The 21,491-nt window shown below is 42.9% G+C and overlaps 1 protein-coding gene across 1 annotated transcript; it reads left to right on the plus strand.

Moving 5' to 3' along the window:
* The first annotated feature begins 19,516 nt into the window (after positions 1–19,516).
* CARTPT (CART prepropeptide) lies at positions 19,517–21,295 on the plus strand. Its single transcript, XM_005557118.4, has 3 exons — positions 19,517–19,694; positions 20,122–20,205; positions 20,751–21,295. Exons 1-3 carry the CDS (start codon positions 19,536–19,538, stop codon positions 20,856–20,858), a joined length of 351 nt encoding a protein of 116 aa, XP_005557175.1. The 5' UTR covers positions 19,517–19,535; the 3' UTR covers positions 20,859–21,295.
* The last annotated feature ends 196 nt before the right edge of the window (positions 21,296–21,491 follow it).

The following is a 21,491-nucleotide window of genomic DNA, read 5'->3' on the forward strand; positions in this document are numbered from 1 at the left end:
TTAATAGATGAAAGAATAGCAGATAAATTATACTTTATGCGTGTTAGGTCTGTTTATGCCTTCTTGCTAAATAGCTTTAAACATAAATTTAGAGTTTTTTAAATGAAAACACAACTGAAATCCCTTCTCATTCTATTCTTTCAGGAAGGCAGGGTAGTGAGTAGATAGTACATGGGCTTTGGAGGTGATCTGCTTTAAATCCAGGCTCTAGCACTTGGGTGACTGTGTGACAGTAAATGTATTCTGTATTTTACCAACTCTGCTATTTCCCATCCATAAATATTGCAGGCTGCTGTATGTTAGATATGCACACAAAGATGTATCCATATACATAGGCATATCCATGCACACATGTATTAATAAAATATTTAGATGTGTTTCCCAAGATTCATCTTCATATGAGATTTAACTGATCACCCACTGACTGCCCGAACATCCGGTGAATACATTACAAACCATTCCTGCTGGTTTATAAATGGTGACAACAAATGACCATTAGAAATGCTTATAAATACTGCAAGCATTTCTAAGTCTTTACTTAATCTTAAATATTTAGAATCTCTATAATGTGCATAACATTAAATACTTACCATTTATTTTTATTTTGACAGTGTGTAAAGGTGTTTCTATGAATTATACATGATTCTGACTGTCACAGTATCAACTCTTGTCTGATCTGTTAATCCGTTTGTTGTTGTCTTTTTTTAAAAAAAAAACAATTGTATTATTGTTATGCGCTTATTGTTAACTCTCTCAAGAGTTCAGCCATTGGGATCACTAAACATTTGATGCATCAGAACATAGAGGTCACAAGCTTGGACTCTGAAATCAGAGTGCTAGGGTTCAAGGCTGCCTTAGTCCATTTTCACACTGCTATAAAGAACTGCCTGAGACTGGGTAATTTGTAAAGGAAAGAGGTTTAATTGACTCACAATTCAACATGGCTGTGGAGGCCTCAGGAAACTTACAATTATTGTGGAAGGCGAAGGGGAAACAAGGCACCTTGTTCACAAGACAGCAGGAAGGAGGAGTGCCAATTGAAGGGGGAAAGCCCCTTATAAAACCATCAGATCTTGTGAGGACTCGCTGACTATCATGAGAACAGCATGGGGGAAACTGCTCCCATGAGTCAATCACTTCCACTTGTTCTCTCCTTTGACACCTGGGAATTATGGGAATCACAGGGATTACAATTCAAGATTAAATTTGGGTGGGGACACAAAGCCTCAGCCATATCAAAGCCTCAGCTCTGCTACCTTCAAACTGTGTGATCTTGGACAAATTACTTAGACTCTCTGGGCCTTAGTTTCTTCATCTACAAAAATGGCATAATAACATAGTCTCGTTAGGAGAACTGAATGAATGAATCTTCATAGCGCATGGCCCTGTTCTGAACTGTAATTGCTATAGAAGTCTGAAAGAATGAAATTATCAATTTTGCTAATGATGAAAAATGGATAAATAAGACACTATTATTATATTTATAACTATTAAGATACTAGTAATAAATTAATAGCTATTAAAATATTAATATAGTGTACATTATTCCTGATACAGCTCTTTGAGAGAAACACCTATGTAAAGTATCTGACACATAACAGATATTCAGTAAATAGACATGTATTATTATTGTTATTCTCTCAGGAAAGAAACCTATGCTAGAATATATTTAAAAGTCACTGATTAGATTCAGCTCTCTCTATGGAGCTTTGAATGGAAACTTTTTTTTTTCTTTTAAAAGTACAGTGTTTTCAGGTTCAGGAAAAACACGATGACTAAAGCTGAGTCCTGTTAATGTGTCAAAGCCAAGTCAGCAGGTGTCCTGGGTGGCAGGAGGCCCTGGGCATGGGTGATTGGAGTAGTATGAGTAGGTGACAGGGGGACTTTGAGGCTTTTGTCCTCCTGCTCTTGTTTCCTTACCACTCCTTCAAGTCCTGTTTCAGAGTGGAGCAGCAGCCTTGAGAACTCTCTGCCCAGGGTGGCTAGTGACGAGGCCGTCTAGATGGTGGCAGCATGGCAGTGGATGGCAGTGGATGGTGGCTTTCAGGCTGTACCTACCCTGGCTTCCTTGCATAGAGATGGTCGTAGGAAGAATTGCCCAGCCATGTGACAAAGGCCCAGGCTCTACCACTCAGAAGTTGTGTGGCTACCTAACTTTTCTGAGCCTTAATGTCCTCATCTGAGAATGGGAGAGTAATTCCTCCTCCTTGATTTAAATGAGAAATGTCGGCCAGGTGCAGTGGCTAATGCCTGTAATCCTACCACTGTGGGCCAAGGCAGGAAGATCCCTTGAGCCCAGGAGTTTGAGACCAGCCTGTGGGCAACACGGGGAGAGTCTGTCTATATTAAAAAAAAATTACTTAAATGAGAAATATCTGTATTTTGCTCAGTGCTTGGGCCAGAGTTACTACTAACAAAGGTTAGTAGTAGCACAGTGGGGTTCTGATATAGTAGTGCACACAGTGGGGTTCTTATGGCAAAATCTATTGAATATCCCCGATGGTGATAATGCATCTTTCCTTCAGGGTCGCTGTTCAATAAGCCACTCCACGCTAGCCTAGAAATTAATTAAGTTTTTATCTCCCCTACCTTTTCACTATAAATTATAGAAGAATTTTTTTTTTTCATTTCTCAAATGCTATGTATTTTAGAACTAGCATTTCCCCAGTGGATGCAGTTACAAAGGAATAAGCTCTCTGACAGTAAGACCCAGGCTTAGTTCAGGGAAATGGTCCTTGAGATGAAATCCGTAGGTATTACCAACACCCATTTCAGCTCAATCTGTCTGATCCCCAGGAAAAGAGATCTCAGTCATTTCATTCTGAAGGTATCAAGTCAGTATTTTCTGGACCTCATGATGAAACCCTTGCTGTATGGCATTAAAGTCCAGCACTTAGGTCATGTCTGATGTCATCCAGCTGTCCACCATCACTCACTGCACTGTCAGTAGCTCTGGTCACACTTGATGTCCTGAGTGGCAGTGGAAAGTTTGTCCCCAAGGCTGACTTGCTGCAGGCTTATGCAGGAACCCCTGGGCAAAGGCTCAGGAGTAAGGGCCTGGGAGTTTCAGTTCTTAGAACAAAGCCCAAATTGTACCTCACAGGAGATGCTCTTGGGCAGGTTTGTGTCTCCCTCTGCGGAACCCAAGGTGTGCTCCTTCAGTGAGTATGTGTGTGACAGGCTGCCCAGGAGGGGTGTGGGATGTGGAGAGAGGGGAGAAAGGGGCTTCTACTTCTCTCCAATGGACTCTCAAAAGGCTTTCCTGGAGAGGGGAGGGAACATAGGAGTGTAGCTGCAAAGGAACCCTGAGATACGCTGGATGTGCCAGGGTCTATGGGGGCATCTGTCACCTGCTGTGCTGTGACCAGGTGAGGGGTGGTTGACTGCAGACAGCACAGCCCCGGCATGCAGGGGAGGAGATGGACAGGGGTGCACATGTCCAGAAGGCTGACCTCTCGCTCATTCCCTTTTTCCGAACAGTTCACTCCGTGGACGCTCTGTGCCTGTGCCTGGCACTTGTTGTCTTTCCAGTCTGAGGAGGAAGATAAACATTTAACAATTAAACAAATACATCAGGCTGGGCATGGTGGCTCATGCCTGTAATCCCAGCACTTTGGGAGGCTGAGGCGGGCGAATCACTTGAGGTTAGAAGTTTGAGACCAGCCTAGCTAACATGGTGAAACTCCTATCTCTACTACAAATACAAAAATTAGTTGGGCATGGTGGCATGTGCTTGTAGTCCCAGCTACTCGGGAGACTGAGGCAGGAGAATCGCTTGAACCTGAGAGACAGAGGCTGCAGCGAGCAGAGATCGTGCCACTACGCTCCAGCCTGGCCGGCAAAGCAAGACTCCGTTTCAAAAAAAAAACACAAAACAACAACAACAACAACAAAACCCAAAATACATCAATCACAGACAGAAATAAGTGTCCCGAAGAACATGGAGTTTTGTGACAAAGAATAAAAAAGGGCAAGTATTATTGAGCAGCTAGAGAAGGCCTCTTTGAGGTGATACTAAGCAAAAAACTTAGAGGATGAGAAGAAATCATCTAGGAGTCGGTGTGGGCCAAGGGGAATGGCATTAAATAAGATGAGCCGAGGCCCACAGCCTAACAGATGCTCATAAATGAGTGAAGGTAGAGAGGTTGGCAAGGGTCAGATCACCCCTATCTTGCAGGCCATGAAAGGAGTTAGGAATTAGCGCTGAAGGGATTTAAGCAGGGGAACTGCAGGGCTCAATGCATATCTAAAAAAGGCCACTATGGCTGCTGTGTTGGAGACTGGGACTTGAAGGAGGCTAGAAGCACAGCTTCTAAGTTGAGTTTTCCTCTTCTCATATCACACTGTCCTGTCATTGTTTGGCGTCCCCCCCTCCCCCGCCGACCTCCCACTGCACACCCAGCAGCCTCGCCATTGCTAAAGGACAGAGAATTATTTGTAGCCCTCCATCAGCAGCGCTGACCCACAAGGCAATAATTGCTCACTAATTAGATCAGCTGTGACAGACCTTCCTAGGAAAGGGGCGTAGGTCCTGAGCCTTTGAGTCTAAGTATACTGGCCGCCAGAATGTCTGTTCTGAAGGGGATCTATTTGGGCATCAAAGTTCTTTGTTTAAAAATAGTCAGTTATATCAGTTCATAGTCTTACCCACTCCACACTGGCACCAGGGACTCTGGATCAGAGACGGCTTGGGGAAGAGATACAGAGCAAATAAGCGTTAATAAGGAGCAGTCTAACTCGTGGTGAGATGTCATCCCCTCAAGCAAACTTGGTACACTATCTTAATACTGTGGGGAGCTTGGGCAAAAGGCTGTGTATTGTTCAGCCTTTCTCCCCAGGGCCTTAGGAGGGTGGTTGGAGAGAGACACCACTACATGTTTGAGGAATTAAACTGAATGTAGACAGACGTTGTGGAAGATGGGGAGCCCTGACTGTAGCTACTTTGTGGAACGCAAAGCCCACCAAGATGAGATGGGAAATGTGATTTTGGAACTGATGTGGGTGCTGGAGGCAAGATGGGGTTTTGCCTAAAGAGGCTGTGAGAAAGAAAGAACTGCCTTGGGGGACAGTTCATCTCCTGGGCGACATCTGTGTATCTAAAGAGGATGGAAAGATGAACAACACACAGTCTCTTCTATGAGGATAATTATGTCAGGCGACCATATGCAGACTGCTCAGTTGTGGTGTTCCTATTCCAGAGGGCCAAGTGGCAGGTGATATAGTAATACTGTGATATGCTTGAGGTGTGTGGATAGGCAGGCAGAATTCAGAGGGCAACAGGAATCACGACAGCCTTGGTACGACACTAGCAGGAAGAAAGAGCTACGATTGAAGAAGCATTTGTCACCTTTGTTCCACACACATAGAATGAAAGTGTAGTTGTCAGCTGTTGCAGATAAAGGGAAATTAGAATTACATTAGATATCTGGAAGAACGCTCCAACTGTAAGAGTTCTGAGAGGCTGTGATTAGATTATCAAGGGGGGAAAGATGGTTGCCTTATGTGACTGGGAATTTGTGGGTTGTGTGCTATGTGCCAGGTACTGTAGTCATTGTATCTGTCATTGCAACTTCATGGAGCTGGTATTTTTATGCCCATTTTATGGATGTGAAATCTGAGGCTCGTAATGGTTTGGTTTGCCCTGTGTCATACAGTGGGTAAGCGCCTGGCTTCATTGCCTGTGTTTCTTTGCCACACTCTCTACCTGGTGATTTTAACAAAAAGCCACAACAATGATTTTTAGGGGCTTAGTCATTCCCCTATTTATTTTTATTGGGTTTCCTCCAAGCCCTTGACCCAGTGGCGCATTCCTCAGAAGCCCTGGTAAAGCTTCTTAGGGCCAGGGCCACCCATCTTGGTTATGAGGACATTCCTATTTCTTCCCTGCAACCACAGTCTTGTTAAATGTCAACTGAAACAGGTATGGATGAGACCTCCTCCGACCCCTGCCAACTGATGGGGCCCAACATTTAGCAGGTCATGCAATCAAGCTCTGCAGATGGACGTGTTCTTTCTTTCCTCAGGAAAGAGATATCCAGGTCATCTGAGGACTGGGAAAAGCTCCAGGTGGGAACCAAGGTGGCCGCATTGTACATCTTCAAAGAGTTTAAATTAGTTGTGTAATTTTTTAAAAAATTGGGAATCTTTCACATAAAAAATAAGTCTTCATCTCCTTTTGAAAAACTAGAAGCTCCACCACTCTCTATTTCCTGGTGTCTGGCACTCTTCATCCCTTACTTTGCTTGTAGAAATCTGAGTTTGTAACCCTTAAGTTAGAACAAAGCTAACTGACCCAAATGCCCAGCTGATATTCTGTGCATAAGCACCAAAAGAGCCATACTGATCGTTGAAAGTAAAGTATAAGATGCTTCTTGCTCCCATCTAGGGGGCTTTTAAACTATGCTTACCTGGGCACTGCCCTGCACCAATTGAATTAGTATCCCCGAGGGTGGAGCTCATACTAGTACTTTTCTTTTCTTTTCTTTTCTTTTTTTTAAGTACTTTTCTTTTTTGAAAAACTCCCCAAGTGGCTCTAATCTGCAGCCAAGTTAGGAAGCTCCGCTTTAGGGTTTCCCCATAAATAGCATTCCAGCCTTGGGTCTCTGTCAGAGAAATGAGCTCCTGAAATCTTGTATGCAAAGTGGCTGTTTACTCTGCTCCCAGCATCTCTTAGGCGGCCCCATTCATCCTGTCGTGACTGACATGCAATTGGGTCTTTATGACTTTTACGTCTATGCTTTCAGAGTTAAGACACATTTTTACAGAATTGTGGGTGGGGAAAGAGAATAGATGAGGAATGAACCGATGATTATTTCCTTTTCCCTTTGAAATGCTTTGGACGTTAAGACTATCATGTGGCAAAGCTTAAGTTTCCTAGAAAACAAGTAATGACATTTCGAAACAACTTGGTCTTTTAGGTGCATCCTTGCTTCAGAAGTAAGACACATAATAAAAAATAAAACAAACGTGACGGCTTTCTTTGAAGTCTTTTTCATCTCCTGAGGAGAGATTTTCATCAGCAAGCATTGGGAGAGCTTGGTCTCTGTGAGTGTGTGACGGCCGCTGTAGGCGAAGCTACAATTATATCCATTCCAACAAACACCCACTGCAGGGTGCTGGGCAAAGGCCATGTCCATCAGTGATGTCTTCATCCAGGGCTACCCTGGTCAAGAGTGCAAATGACAGAAAATGACATTTGCGTCTGGGCAAAAAGTATCATAAATATTCACAGCTGTGGCTCCTCAGGGTCCTCCTTATCACTCAGGCATGGTGGGTTTTGTGTTCACTCAGGGTGAGACCTTTGCTCTTCCATCAGCCAAAAGGCTTCCAGGGCCTCCTCTGTTTATTCAGAGGGAAGATATTTGCTGGGACACCAAGACAGGTCTCAGCCCAAAGTTCAAGGTCTTTGTCATAAAAAAGTGGCCAGTTCTGTTTCACATTTGGATAGTCAATGCTTGCACTTGGAGACTCATCCTGACATTTATTTCCAGCTTCCCATGGAAAACAACTTTGTTTTTAAAGAACAAGCAATTCTCTAACCACTAGAGAATCTCTTTTACAATATTTAAAGATTTTTATTTTTAGAATTCAAGCTTTATTTTCTCTTTTGTTCCCTTTTCTATCTCCTTTTTTTAAAAAATGATAAAATTGGTAACAAAGTAAAAAGGCAATGTAAATAAAAAACACAAGGTTTTCAGATATTCTGGATTCAACCTCCTTCCCACTTACCTGGGGACCTACATACAGTTACTTAAATAATCAGTTTTATCACCTGCAAAACTGGGAGCAGAATATCTGCTAAGGTAAGGATAAATAAGTCTTTCATCAAAGTTTGATGACTTACTCTTTGGGGGGCTTATCTCTGCATGCCAGGAACTCTTGGGAAGCCCCTTGGAGTGTGTTCATGACCACTTAAATGAGAGGACAGTGGAAATCTCTGCTGAAATGAGAATGACTTGACTTTATCCATTTATACTGGCTTAGCTATGGAACCGTTCATATTTTACAAGGGCTGGTCTTGAACTGGACTCAAGAGGTCCTCTTGTCTCAGCATCCCAAAGTGCTAAGAATTTAGGCATGGACCAAGAATGTCATCTGATGAATTTAGATTAAAGAAAGAAAAAGAGTGACATTGACACTCCTGTGTGGTGCCTGGGTAGCCCTGAATAAGCCTTGTCTTGGCCAGTCCCTTGCCAAGAACACCTTTCCTTTCTTTTCTGCTCAAACAATTCCACCCTTTGAAGCCTAGTTCATATAAAAACCTACTTTTTTGATTGCCCCAGCCTAAAGAGCTTGCCTTTTCTGCACTTTTAATTCACTCATTGTCATTTGTGATTGATGATTTATTTAACTATTTAATTAGTGATTGATGTCCTAGATTCTGTTTCAGTTGAATGCAATTTGTCTCATAATGCCATTTAATTTTTTCATTTATCTCTGTCTAGTGGAAATGGCAGTGATCTGAATTTTAGTTTTGGCTTTACTTCAAACTATGTATCCTAAGAAAGATATGTAACCTTTCTGGGCTTCAGAGCCCCAGTTATAAAACTCCATAATTCTGTTTCTTACCTTACCATTCAAGCTTAGTTTCTTACATGATTCTTGTTGATTTGTTTTATTTTGTTGTTAGAGTCATTGTAGTAGGCAGTTTCTAACATGGTTCCCCATGATCCCTGACTCCTCCTATTCACATCCTTGTGTAATCCCCTGCCTTTAAGTGTGGGCTGGACTCAGTGAATTGAATATGGTAAAAGTGATGGGATGTCAAGTCTGTAATTAGTTTGGAAGAGACTGTGACTCCTGTTTTGTTAGTATCTTCTCACATGCTTGCTCCAGTGAAGAGGGCCACTTGAAAAGGAATTGAGAGTGGTTTCTGGTCAAGGGTCAGCAAGTAACTTAGTTCAACAGCCTGTGAAGAACTGAATCTTACTAGCAACCACTGAGTTATCATGGAAGTGGATCTGGTCCCAATTGAACTTTGAGATAACTGAGCTCTAGTTAACACCTTGTGAGAGACCCTAGGCTAACACCTTGATTGTAGCCTCATGACAGATTTTAAAGCAGAGAATCCCTGCTAAGCCATGCCTGAATTTCTGCCCACAGCCATACCCACAGCAATGGTGAGATACTAATTGTGTGTTGTTTTAAGCCAGTAAGTTTTTGGGAAGTTTGTTATGCAGCAGTAGATAACTAATACTATCTGTGAGATATCTACCTGTGTTGATCAGATTAGGCTAAAATATGCTGCAGTAACAAATGACCAAAAATCTCAGTAGCTTACACCCACAAAAATTTGTTCCTTACTCACATTATATGTCCCTTGAAGGTTGGCTGTAACTATGGTTAACATTTTCTTCCCTTCAGAACCCTCCAGAACTCAGGCTGACAGAGCTCCCTCTATCTGGAACATTGCAAATCATCCTGGAAGACGAAAAAGAGAGCAGGGCAAAGTATACATTGGTTTTTACAGGTTCCCAATGGGAAGGTTACATCATATATCTACTTGTATTTCATGGGACAATGCTAGTCACATAGTCACATATCAGTTCAACAGTGCCCCAGAGTATAATCCTCCTCCAAGAAGGGGCGCTACATATTTGTGAACAGTGACACCGTGTAAATGGTACATGGTCAGAGGGAGTGGTAGCCATGCAGTGCCATGATGTACAGAAAAGAGAAGAAACAGCTTACATCCACAAATGGATGTGTATAGAAAGCCCAAGTCTTGTCTAAGAGACAAAGCTATGATTGAAGAGCTATCTTTCCTAGAGAAGGGTGAAAAATTAAGGGAATGTGAAACAGTAAGGGAAGTTGAGGGTTTTTACCAGTCCCATAATCTCCATTGTCACTTCCCTTAGATCCACGACAACCAGTGAACTCTCTGTGACCAATGCAGCTTCAAGACCTGTCCCCTACCACCCTTCTTCTGATTGGTTAGGTTGCCTTCCCTAAGTTCTCTAAGTTTTCTCTGTATAGAAATAAAAGCACCTCCCTTGTCTTTATAACTTTATGAATAATCGTATTCATAAAGTTAAACTGTGTTTTCAAACAACTGTCTTGCGGCAGTCAATTAATGGGAGAGGAAACCTGACACATTACCCTGGGCAAGTCTGCCATCCTATGGGCTTCAGTCTTCTCAAAGTCTCACTCTAATCTCACCTTCCTGAGTAATAAGTAAAGTCTCACTCTAATCTCACCTTCCTGAGTAAGCACAGTCCCTGTGGGCTTTATGCAAATGTTGGAGGAGCTTAAGGAGTGATTGCTAGCCCATCTACCTCAGAGGCCTCACCAGGCTGGCTTTAGTAAAGCAGCTTCATGGGAAGTGTTGAGATCTGAATGGTAATACATCTAGCTTGCAGAGAAGCTTGCAGGAGAAGTCAGACCCTGACTTAGCTGGTAAGCCAAGCCAACATGATGAATCTATTGCTAAAACCAGAACCAGATTAAACTTCTGCTGACACACAGCAGATAAATGTCAGGACCAGAGATCCCCTAAAAAATAAAGGAGAGACTGGTTGATGATTCTTCTTTCCATAAAATATACTTTAACCCCCAGGCCCTGCCTCTCTGGATCATGCCAGATGATATTCTGTTTTTCCTGAGGTTGTAATTTATGTCAAAAGAAATAGACCTCACTTAGATGAGTTCTGAAGGAAGCATAGAAGAGTCCCAAAATTGTGGTTTAAAAAGTGACCTTAGACGTCTTTAAAGACAAACTCCTTTCCAGCACAGGAATAATTTTCTCCAAGTCCATAATCTAAGCTATCAAAAACACACTGGAAATTGGTGATCAGGGACAAGATTTAAATTCCCCAGGATTCTTTATGATATGATCCTGCCCAAGATTTTCCCTTTCACATTGCACCATAGAGTGTGAGGGGAAAGCATTGCAGTAGAAGTCTGTGGCAAGAGTGTGGAGACTTTACCTCTTCCAGTTTTGCATTTAGAAAAATTGTTCCATCTTGCAATTGAAATGCACGTAGTTGTCAGAGGAACTCTTGAGAGAGGTCATAGTCTATGCTTCAGATATCCTGCTTCTGAGACTGACTAGCTGTTGAAGAATTTATTCCTCTCTGACACATTTTTTTTTCCTGGTATGAGGATAATAATGGTGTTTCTAGACAGTAAATTGGCAGTGCTTCTAATGTGCTTGGTGAATCACAGATTATGTACTTTACTGAATGGCCATCTAGTTAGTGTCTGCAGGTTATCTTTCATTTCACAGCAATTAACTTTCCCCTATACCTCTGGGTATCAGGCACTATAATAAATACTGGAACTATAAGAGTGATTAGATACATTCCCTGCCCTCAAGGATCTCCTTTTCTAGTAAGTGAGATAGATATATGATAATATAATGGAATACATTAGACATATTAATAAATATGTGTATAAAGATCTGTAGAAACAAAGACAAGGCAGATGTCACAGTGTGATGGAGCCATGATGAGGAAGACTTCAGATAGAATGTGTCTCAAAGCATGATTTTTTTTTTGAACAGATGGTTCACAAAAGAAGATATATTAATGGCCAATAAACGTATGAAAAGATGCTCAACATCACTCGTCATCAGAGAAAGGCAAAGTAAATCCACAAAGACATACCATTTCACACTCACTTGTTTAGGTGAAATTATAGACCAATCATGTCAGTGCTGGCAAAGACATAGAACTCCCCTAGCCTACTGGTGGAAATATAAAATGATACAATTACTTTGGCAGTTTGTTAAAAAATTACACATGCATCTACCAAAGGAACTAGCCATTTCACTCCTAAGCACTTACTCAAGCGAAGTGAATACATACGTTCATACAAAAACTTGTACATAAATGTTCATAACAGCTTTATTTGCTATATCAAAAACGGAAACAACTCCAATGTCCATCAGCAGATGAATGGATAAACAACTGTGATACATTCACACAATGGAATGCTACTTAGCTATGGAAAGAAATGAATTGTTGATACACACAACAACATGTCTGAGTCTCACAATAATTATGCTGAGTTAAAGAAGCCAGACAAAAAGAGTGTGTACTGTATGACTTCAATTATGCAAAATTCTAGAGAATGCAAACTAATCTGTGATGATAGGAAAGTGAGTAGGTGGTTGCCTGGGGACAGGATGGAGGAAGGATGGATTGCCAAGGGGCAGAAGGAAACTTCTGAAGGTGATTGAAACTCTTATCTTTATTGTAATGATGGTTTCACAGTGTACATATGTGGCAGACAACAACTAAGGTGATGCCAGTGATCTCTGCCTCTTGTATTCACCCCTTTGTGTGATCCCTTTCCTTGAGTATGGATGGGAACTGAATTGCTTCTAACCAATACAATATAGCAAAAGTGATTGACTGTTACTTCTGCAATTACGTTACATTATTAAAGACTCCATCTTTTTTTTTAGTTATTATTATACTTTAAGTTCTGGGACACATGTGCAGAAAGTGCAGGTTTGTTACATAGGTATACATATGCCATGGTGGTTTGCTGCACCCATCAACTCGTCATCTACATTAGGTATTTCTCTTAATGCTATCCCTCCGCTAGCCCCCCACCCGCCGACAGGCCCCGATGTGATGTTCCCCTCATTGTGTCCATGTGTTCTCATTGTTCAACTCCCACTTATGAGTGAGAACATACGGTGTTTGGTTTTCTGTTCCTGGGTTAGTTTGCTGAGAATGATGGTTTCCAGCTTCATCCATGTCCCTGCAAAGGACATAAACTCATCCCCCACCTTTTTTTTTTTTTTGAGATGGAATTTTGCTCTTGTTGCCCAGCAGGAGTGCAATGGCGTGATCTCGGCTCACCACAACCTCTGCCTCCCGGGTTCAAGGGATTCTCCTGTCTCAGCCTCCTGAGTAGCTGGGATTGCAGACGCCCACCACTATGCCCAGCTAATTTTTGGTATTTTAGTAGAGACAGGGTTTCACCATGTTGACCAGGCTGGTCTTGAACTCCTGACCTCAGGTGATCCACTCACCTTGGCCTCCCAAAGTGCTGGGATTGCAGGTGTGAGCCCCTGTGCCTGGCCCAAACTCATCCCTTTTTATGGCTGCATAGTATTCCATGGTATATATTTGCCACATTTTCTTTATCCAGTCTATCATTGAAAAGCATTTGGGTTGGTTTCAAGTAATTGCTATTGTGAATAGTGCTGCAGTAAACATATGTGTGCATGTGTCTTTATAGTAGAGTAATTTATAATTCTTTGGGTATATACCCAGCAATGGGATTGCTGGGTCGAATGGTATTTCTGGTTCTAGATCCTTGAGGAGTTACCACATTGTCTTCCATAATGGTTGAACTAATTTACGTAAAACTCCATCTTAGCAGACTGCACTTAGAGACTTACGTTTTTGTCCTTAATGAAATGGCCATATTGAGGGAACTCAGATGATAAAGAACGAAGGGTGGCGTCTAAAAACTGGGAGTTGCCTCTTAAAAACCTGAGGGTGGCCTGCAGTCAACAGCTAGCAAGAGGTGGGGGCCTTTAATAATACATCCACAAGGAAATAAATTCTGCTGATAGGAAGCATGAGTTTTTTAGATGTTCAAGGTATGGTAAAGACATTCGAGGACTAGGAAGGGGCATGAACAAAGGCAGAGGCATGTGTAGTCATTAGTGCTGTTCCATAATGTTTGCTTTCTAGGCACTTGGTAACACTGTAATTCTTAGTCCTTTTGACTTTGGTGGAGCTGTGTGATTAGTTCAGGCTAATGAGTTGGAAGGAACAGTGAAGTATCACTTATGAGCCAAAGTTTTTAGTTGTTCATCAAAAGACTGTCCAAAACGCTTTTTTCCATTTGGAACAAAATTAGACACTTTAGAGATGGTGGTTGATCTGTCAGTCTGGGTCCCTGAGTGAGCACGATGAATAGAACACTCCATCAATTCTTGATGCACATGGGACATGAGTGAGAAATATAGCTGCGTGTTTTTTATGTCAACAAGATTTGGGAGTTGTTTGTTATAGCAGCATAACCTAGTAAATTTGGTGCAAAACTTAGACATAAGGATGACGTACCTACAAAGTAAAATATATTTGATGGGACTGGTTGGGAGTAGAGAAAAATGAAATTAGAAATATGGCCAGAACCATATTATAAGAAACTTCGACACCATGCTGAGAAGTTGACTTGAACCTATAGACAATGAGCAATCATTGAATGATTCAAAATTGCTCCCTATTAAGTCATATAGCTAATCTCTTGGGTATTCTAATCAGCTGCTACTTTTACATTTTCTATAAGCTTAGGAGATCTGGATCTGGAAAAGTTAGAGAAGATGGGGTTAGCGGTGGCATGCGAAGTGTGGGTTAGGCATGCCACCCCTGCTACACTCCAACAAGGTGTGCTGTGCTGGGATGCCACCCCTGCTACACTCCAACAAGGTGTGCTGTGCTGGGATGCCACCCCTGCTACACTCCAACAAGGTGTGCTGTGCTGGGATCCAGAGAAATGTTTCCTTGTCCTAGGAAACAATCTATCTCCTATAGATATAGTGCTATCTCCCTATATCTGAAAAGGGCCACTTTTCTCAGGCTAGGCATTTAGGTCAAAAGCTTGTTTTTAGTATTAGTTTTTGAAAAATGAAATCTTTTGGGTTCACCTGTGCTCCTACCTCCTGTTTATTGGACCCAAATTTGGAGCTATGTACTGCCACTCTGGATTTTCTATTTGTGCTCCACTGTTCCTTTTCAGGTTTGTTTCCCATTATGCTTCCCCGTCTCTCATATTCCCATGCACCCTACTGTCCAGCAACCCAGAGCACTCAGTACTCCCCAGATCTCCTGACTCGGTGACTTGACTTTGCTTCCTGCCCACCCCCAAGGCCCCAGAATGGGATGTTTGTTATTGTTGGAATTCTACCCATTCCCTAGGACTCAGCAACTCATTCAAAGGATGCCACTTTTTCACGAAGATTCCCTCTCGTAGCAATGAATCTCTGACTTCTCTGGGCTCCTCTTTCTCTAGTAGGACCCTCATCTCACTAAATCATTGAATTTTAGGAGTTTGTGGACATGGGCACAAATGACTAGACCCAAAGATCCTCAAGGGCAAGAACTGTCTGAATTATCTCAGCAGTCTTCAAAATACTTAGCAGAGCTGTGAGAATATAGGGCACCCAGATTTTGAAATTAAGTCTTGAAATGGAAAGCTTTTCAATTGGAAGCTTAAAAAATTGACTGAAAAGCTTTGTTAATTTCCCCTGCTTTACTCCTTCAGAAGCAGTCTGTAAAGCACATGTTCTTTTCTACTACATCTCCACCACCTCCCAATTTAGTACTGACTCCAAGTGTCCTTTACTTTCAGATTATTTTCTTTCAGATAGTGATAAAGATGTTTAGTTGGAACACAGTGAATAGCAGTTCCTTTGGAAGGCTATGGCTTGGAAATAAAGAGAACACAAATGTCAGTGGGAATTAATCTCTCTTCTGCAGGGAGGAAGAGTGGAGAGCAAACAGTGTAGAAATGAAAAAAATGTCACCCAAGAGACTACAAATGTGTACCAAAGAGAGCAGAGTGATGTTTAACTTGGAGGAAAGTGCAACTAACACAAGTAAGGAGAAATAGTCTTAAATACAAATATTTAGGAAGTCAATAAAACTGAGGACTTAAAAAATTTAAATTTAAATTTTTAATTTTTATTTTACTTTTGTCACAGGGGCTCATTGCAACCTCAAGTTCCTGAGCCCAATCAATCCTCCTACCTCAGCCTCCCGAGTAGCTGTGACTACAGGTGTGTGCCACCACTTTTAAGTTTTTTTTTTTCTTTTGTAGAGATGCGGTTTCACCATGTTGACCAGATGTGGTTTTTGTGTGTTTGTTTGTTTGTTTTGAGACAGAGCCTCGCTTTGTCGCCCAGGCTGGAGTGTAGTGGTGTGATCTCAGCTCACTGCAACTTCTGCCCTTCTGGGTTCAAGTGATTCTCCTGCTTAAGCCTCCCAAGTAGCTGGGATTACAGACGCATGCCACCACATCCGGTTAATTTGTGTATTTTTAGTAGAGATGGGGTTTCGCCATGTTGGCCAGGCTGGTCTCAAACTCCCGATCTCAGGTGATCCACCTGTCTTGGTTTCCCAAAGTGCTGGGATTACAGGCATGAGCCATTGCGTCCAGCCAGACCAGACTGATTTTGAACTTTCGAGCTCAAATAATCCTCTTGCCTTGGCCTTCCAAAGTGCTAGGATTACAGGCATAAGCCACTGCTCCTTGCTGAAATTGAGGACGTTTTACTGTTGAACAAGACTTGGTTGGGGTGAGGGATAGGAGGAGGGCTAAAGACAACAAAGTAGTCTGATATTTGAGAAATATGACAACCTAAGAGGCCAGTGTTATTCTGAGTTACATAGGAACAGAAATTATTCACAACTGAAGGAGAAAGGAAGGGAGAGAGAAATACTAAACTTGGGAAAAAACATCATTGTGGTGTCAAATTCTGCCATGACCTTCTTATTACCTAACATCTTAGGGCTCTAGAAGTTCTAATTTAGTAATATCAAACACCTATGTTTTAAGGTGTGTGTGTGTGTTGTGTGTGTGTTTTCTTTTTTCCAAGAACAATACAGACATTGTTTTCTTGCCAAGTCACAAATCAACTAATGGATTATTTTTATAGTGAAAAGTTCAGGACTTCAAGAGTTAGCCATGCATAAGAAGAGATTTTAAAAATGTTCTCAGAGAGCAGTATGTTGTAAGTAGACCTTACTGGCACTGGTTTCTTGGCTGTCTGCTTATGATATTTCTCTACTTGAACTATTTCAAAGAGCAGGACTGGAGGCCTACTCTATCTCAGAAAAGATAGTTAAGAGAGATTTGTCCACGTTAAATCTCCAAAGACCATCCTGGCCATTGCTTCTCTTTCATTAGATGACCTGCCTCCCTTTTCTATATCTGGGGTGAGAAGTAGTAATTAAATTCCATTATGACTTTAATTGCTTGGGTGCATCAAAGATGGGCTTTTTTCCCCTAATGGAGTCATTACAAAGTAGTAAGAATATACAAATTCACCTAACAGGGCATAATATGAAGACTGTGGAACATCTCATGCTTTTGTTTCTTGTTGAGTTTTAACTTATATAAGTTTTCTTTGGGAAGAAGATAGCCTAGACTCTACTATACCATGCTAGCTAAAGACAGTTTATAAAGTCATTATGTTCAAGATGAAAAAAGCATGCGGTATGTAAGTGACAAAGATGCCCCTGGCTTGTTTCACAGGATTGTCCAAGAGTCCTTTCCCTAACCCCTTGATTAAATGTGCCCTCTTTATAAGAAAATGATAGCACCAACTCAAGTTCAGCAAGATTTAAGCTTTGGGGTTATTTTTCAAATGGAAGTAGCACAAAAGGAAAGTTATTACTTGTGTCTGGGTGGAACAAAATTGGAGAGAAAGTATTGCATTGGCAATATCTACATCCTTCAGGAAGAATAGGCTAAAATCTTATTTGGGATTATTTTTCTTCTGAAACTTAGTTTAAAGATCACTGGAGATGGTTTTTGCGGTGAGTGCCAATATGTCTCTGTAAGATTTTAACAGTAAAATGTGCTGCCACTGAAGTTTTGTTGTGCAGAATCAAAAGGTATGTATGGAAGGCAGAGCTGAGGGAGGTGTCAGATACATTTTCAAGTTGGGTTTACCCCACAGCAAAATATTTTGATGCTGTTAATATGTATGTATTCATTAGAAGAGATATCACTTCTTGAATTGCTTCCCAGTGTGTATCTGAGTACTAATTAAATACTTGATAGTTGAAGTAACCAGGCACATATTGTGTATTTACTATCTTAATGACCCACATAATCTGCTAAGCAATAAATTTGTGGGAGAAAAGAATTGGTAGATGGTTTGGATTGAGTAGTCATAGACATTTACACTAGATTTAAACGACAGAAGTAGTGAACCATTTGGAAATACAGGAAGACTTTTCAAGGTGGGGAAAGTGCAAAGACATCAAAGTAGAAATGAGATTGGCCTGCTAGAGGACCAGAAAGAAGGCTATGTGAGGCTGGAGTGGAGGAGTCTGGGGCAAAGTGGTAGAACATGAGGTGGAGAGGGGTGCAGATCATATAATGCTTTGCAAGTCAGGATGAGGAATTTAGATTCAGTGCTTAGTAAGATTAGAAGTCATTAGTGTATTTTAAGGGGGAAAATACTGTGGCTGGTGGTGAACTATGGAGTAGAGAAAGGCAAGAGAAGATAGGGTGGGAGTTAAGTGGTAGACATTAAGTTGGCTGGGGCAGCTCTCTAGGACTGGGTTGTAGTAATGGGGATGGAGAAGATGGATTAATTTAGGAACAGTTGAGGGAAAGATGGTGTGGTGAAGGAAGCCAGGTGAGCAAGCAGATGGGATTGGTCTCTAGGGCCAAGTGGGAAAGCATTGCTTTTCCTACAGGAACTTTCATGTGCATTCAGGCTGTAAGGACCTCAACTTTTAAAAAGGCCACAGTGTTCTCACAAGTTGTTTGGGAGCTGGTTCAGCATTGACTTCTGATCTCTGGAGATATTTTCATAATCAGGGAGCTGCCTTTCTTTTCATTCTTTCACTCTCTTTCTAGACAGGCTTCTTGGATACCAGGGGTTGGTGGTGGGTGGGTGGTGGGTGGGTGGTTCTGGGGGTGGTTAAATTTGCCTGGGCAGCCTCAGAGTTCAAAAAGGAGGGACAGGGAAGCTTAGCTAAGAATCAGGAGTTTGATATACTTAATCTCTCATTTCATCCTACTGATGACTTTGTGAAGTACATCTTTTTAATCCTAGATCTACAAAAGAGAAAGCTGAGTGTTGGGGAGGTTCTTCATTTTGCTCAAAGTCATACAACTTGTATGTGGTGTAGCCAGGACGGGAGCCAGAGCCTGGCTCTCTGCACTTCCCACACCACTGCTGAATCCGGGTTTGTCTGTTTTCCTTCTCTTCTTTTAACTATCGTCACACAGATTCCATCATAGAACCCATCATGGGGAGGGCCACTATTTCTCTTTCTTTTGTATACTATGTTTTCTTACCCTACCCCACAGAGTAAGGTGCTCAGCAAACGTGGCTGTCTGGAGGCAACACCTGCTTCTCACAGCCACACTTGGGGCTGGGGTGCGAGGCAAGGCAGGGCTGGCGAGGTGGATGGTGCGGCTGCTACCGCTGCTAGGTGATGGGAAGCGACTCTCCTGCCCTAGCGTTGCCCCGAAGGCATTTTCCATTTCCTAGGGCCCTCCCGCTTCCCATTCCTCACCTCTAGCCCCTCGGCTTCAGCTCAGACCCCTCGGGGAGCATCCCTTGCCGAGGGGCTGACAGCATTTGGGGGCACAGGGTCCTGTTCTCTGCGCTGTAGCCCATCTGTGCGCAGAGCCTCGTTCCCAGGCGCCTGGAGCCCGGCGGGCATTGACGTCAAGCGCCGGCAGAGCGCTGCCTACAGACGGTTGACCCGGGCCCTCCTCCACACCCCCTTCCTTCTTCGCCTCCTCCCTCTTTCCTGCACGGGGGCTTGGGCTCACTATAAAAGGTGGGAGCGCGGGGTGCCCCAGCAACGAAGAGTTTCAGCACCATGGAGAGCTCCCGCGTGCGGCTGCTGCCCCTCCTGGGCGCCGCCCTGCTGCTGATGCTACCTCTGTTGGGTACCCGTGCCCAGGAGGACGCCGAGCTCCAGCCCCGAGCCCTGGACATCTACTCTGCCGTGGAGGATGCCTCCCACGAAAAGGAGCTGGTCGGTATTTCCCTCGCTCCCAACCCTCTTGAGCTGTCGCGCTGTCTCTTCCTTTGCAAGCCTCCCTCCTCCCCCCACCCCCACTCCCATTCCCAGAGTCAGGGCGCGGGGAGCTGAACGCAACGCCCAGGCACCCGCCGCCATCCGAAGAGCGTCTCGAGCCCACGGGCTCCTGGCAGTCTGTTGAGCGAATCCCTCATCCCGGCCCCTCCGAGCAACAGGGGCCTCAGCGGCTCAGAGACCCGCAGTCAGTACCTGGGACAGCGCCCGCTAAGTTTCTACCCCTGGACCATTCCCTATGTCTGCGGAGTCCCACCGCAGAGAGAGTGTGGGTCCGGGGCTCCTTATAACTAGGGCTGGAAGTGCACACCTGGGCTGGGCTCGCAGCCAAGGCGGCAACTTCAGGCTCCGGGGCGTTGTGTTGCAGATCGAAGCGCTGCAGGAAGTCTTGAAGAAGCTCAAGAGTAAACGTATTCCCATCTATGAGAAGAAGTATGGCCAAGTCCCCATGGTAAGGTTTGTGGTCACTCCCTTCCCGTGTTTTTCCAGGAGAAATTACACCACCTCGAATCGTACACACAATCTTCTCCCTAGGATGTGGCTAAATAACTTAGGTAATGGACTTGCAGGATTCTGTGGGCTTCTTCTTCCTTCCCGGGTGAGGAAATGGGAAAGCAGGAACAGGGGTTATAAGAAAGTGTAAGTCTATTGTTTGTTGCTCAGGAAAAAGGTCTGATTTTTTTCCCCTCTGAATGGGCAAGAAAAGGAGCCAGGAAATGTGATGCTCCCCTTCCCCCGCCCCCCAACCCTCGCCACCTAAAAATGGAAGAAACTAGGATAAAACTAATAATGTAAGTTTCTTTAAAAAATATACTCTCACTGAAGTTATAAGCACAAGGCTCCCTGTTTCAGACCTGACTGTACATAGACTTCCTGTGATGGTGATGGGGTCCAATTGCCCCTTTCAAGAAACAGAGATTGCGTTGACTGTGAGACTTGCCTGTCGGGAGCCTGGGTTTTTTCACACTCGATGACCACATATTTTGTTGTTTGCAGTGTGACGCTGGTGAGCAGTGTGCAGTGAGGAAAGGGGCAAGGATCGGGAAACTGTGTGACTGTCCCCGAGGAACTTCCTGCAATTCCTTCCTACTGAAGTGCTTATGAAGGGGCGTCCATTCTCCTCCATACATCCCCATCCCTCTGCTTTCCCCAGAAGACCATACCTTCATCCCTGGAGTTTGGCTTTAGCAACAGATAAAGTTTTTATTTTCCTCTGAAGGGAAAGGGCTCTTTTCCTGCTGTTTCAAAAATAAAAGAACACATTAGATGTTACTGTGTGAAGGATAATGCCTTGTGTGGTGTTGATACGTGTGTGAAGTATTCTTATTTTATTTGTCTGACAAACTCTTGTGTACCTTTGTGTAAAGAAGGGAAGCTTTGCTTTGAAAATTGTATTTTTGTATGTGGCATGGCAGAATGAAAATTAGGCTAGCTAATCTTGGTAGATGTCATTGCAACCTGGAAAATGAATCACCCTAAGTGACACAAATTGAAGCATGTACAAATTATACATAATAAAGTGTTTTTAATAATTGCCTATAGTGCGTTGTTGTTTCCATGTAAGTAATTTAAGTGGAAATTGTGAGATTAATCATGCTGTTGTTTTCAAAGAGAAATATTTTAAAAATAGCAGCCTATTGGGAGAGTGGCACCTTAGCTCCAAGGAGTTTTGACTGTTAATTAGGAGTTTGCCAAGCCAGTTTTAGTATACTCTATTTTTCTTTGATTGCAGTGATG

The sequence above is a fragment of the Macaca fascicularis genome, chromosome 6 (assembly GCF_037993035.2).
Source record: "Macaca fascicularis isolate 582-1 chromosome 6, T2T-MFA8v1.1".
NCBI classification, from domain to species: Eukaryota; Metazoa; Chordata; class Mammalia; order Primates; family Cercopithecidae; genus Macaca; species Macaca fascicularis.

Excerpts from the sequence above, each read along its gene's own strand:
- CARTPT (XM_005557118.4), top strand. The coding sequence starts at position 19,536 with ATGGAGAGCTCCCGCGTGCGGCTGCTGCCCCTCCTGGGCGCCGCCCTG. Across the intron at positions 19,695-20,121 it reads CCTCCCACGAAAAGGAGCTG|ATCGAAGCGCTGCAGGAAGT; the intron begins GTCGGTATTTCC and ends GTTGTGTTGCAG. Across the intron at positions 20,206-20,750 it reads AGTATGGCCAAGTCCCCATG|TGTGACGCTGGTGAGCAGTG; the intron begins GTAAGGTTTGTG and ends TGTTGTTTGCAG.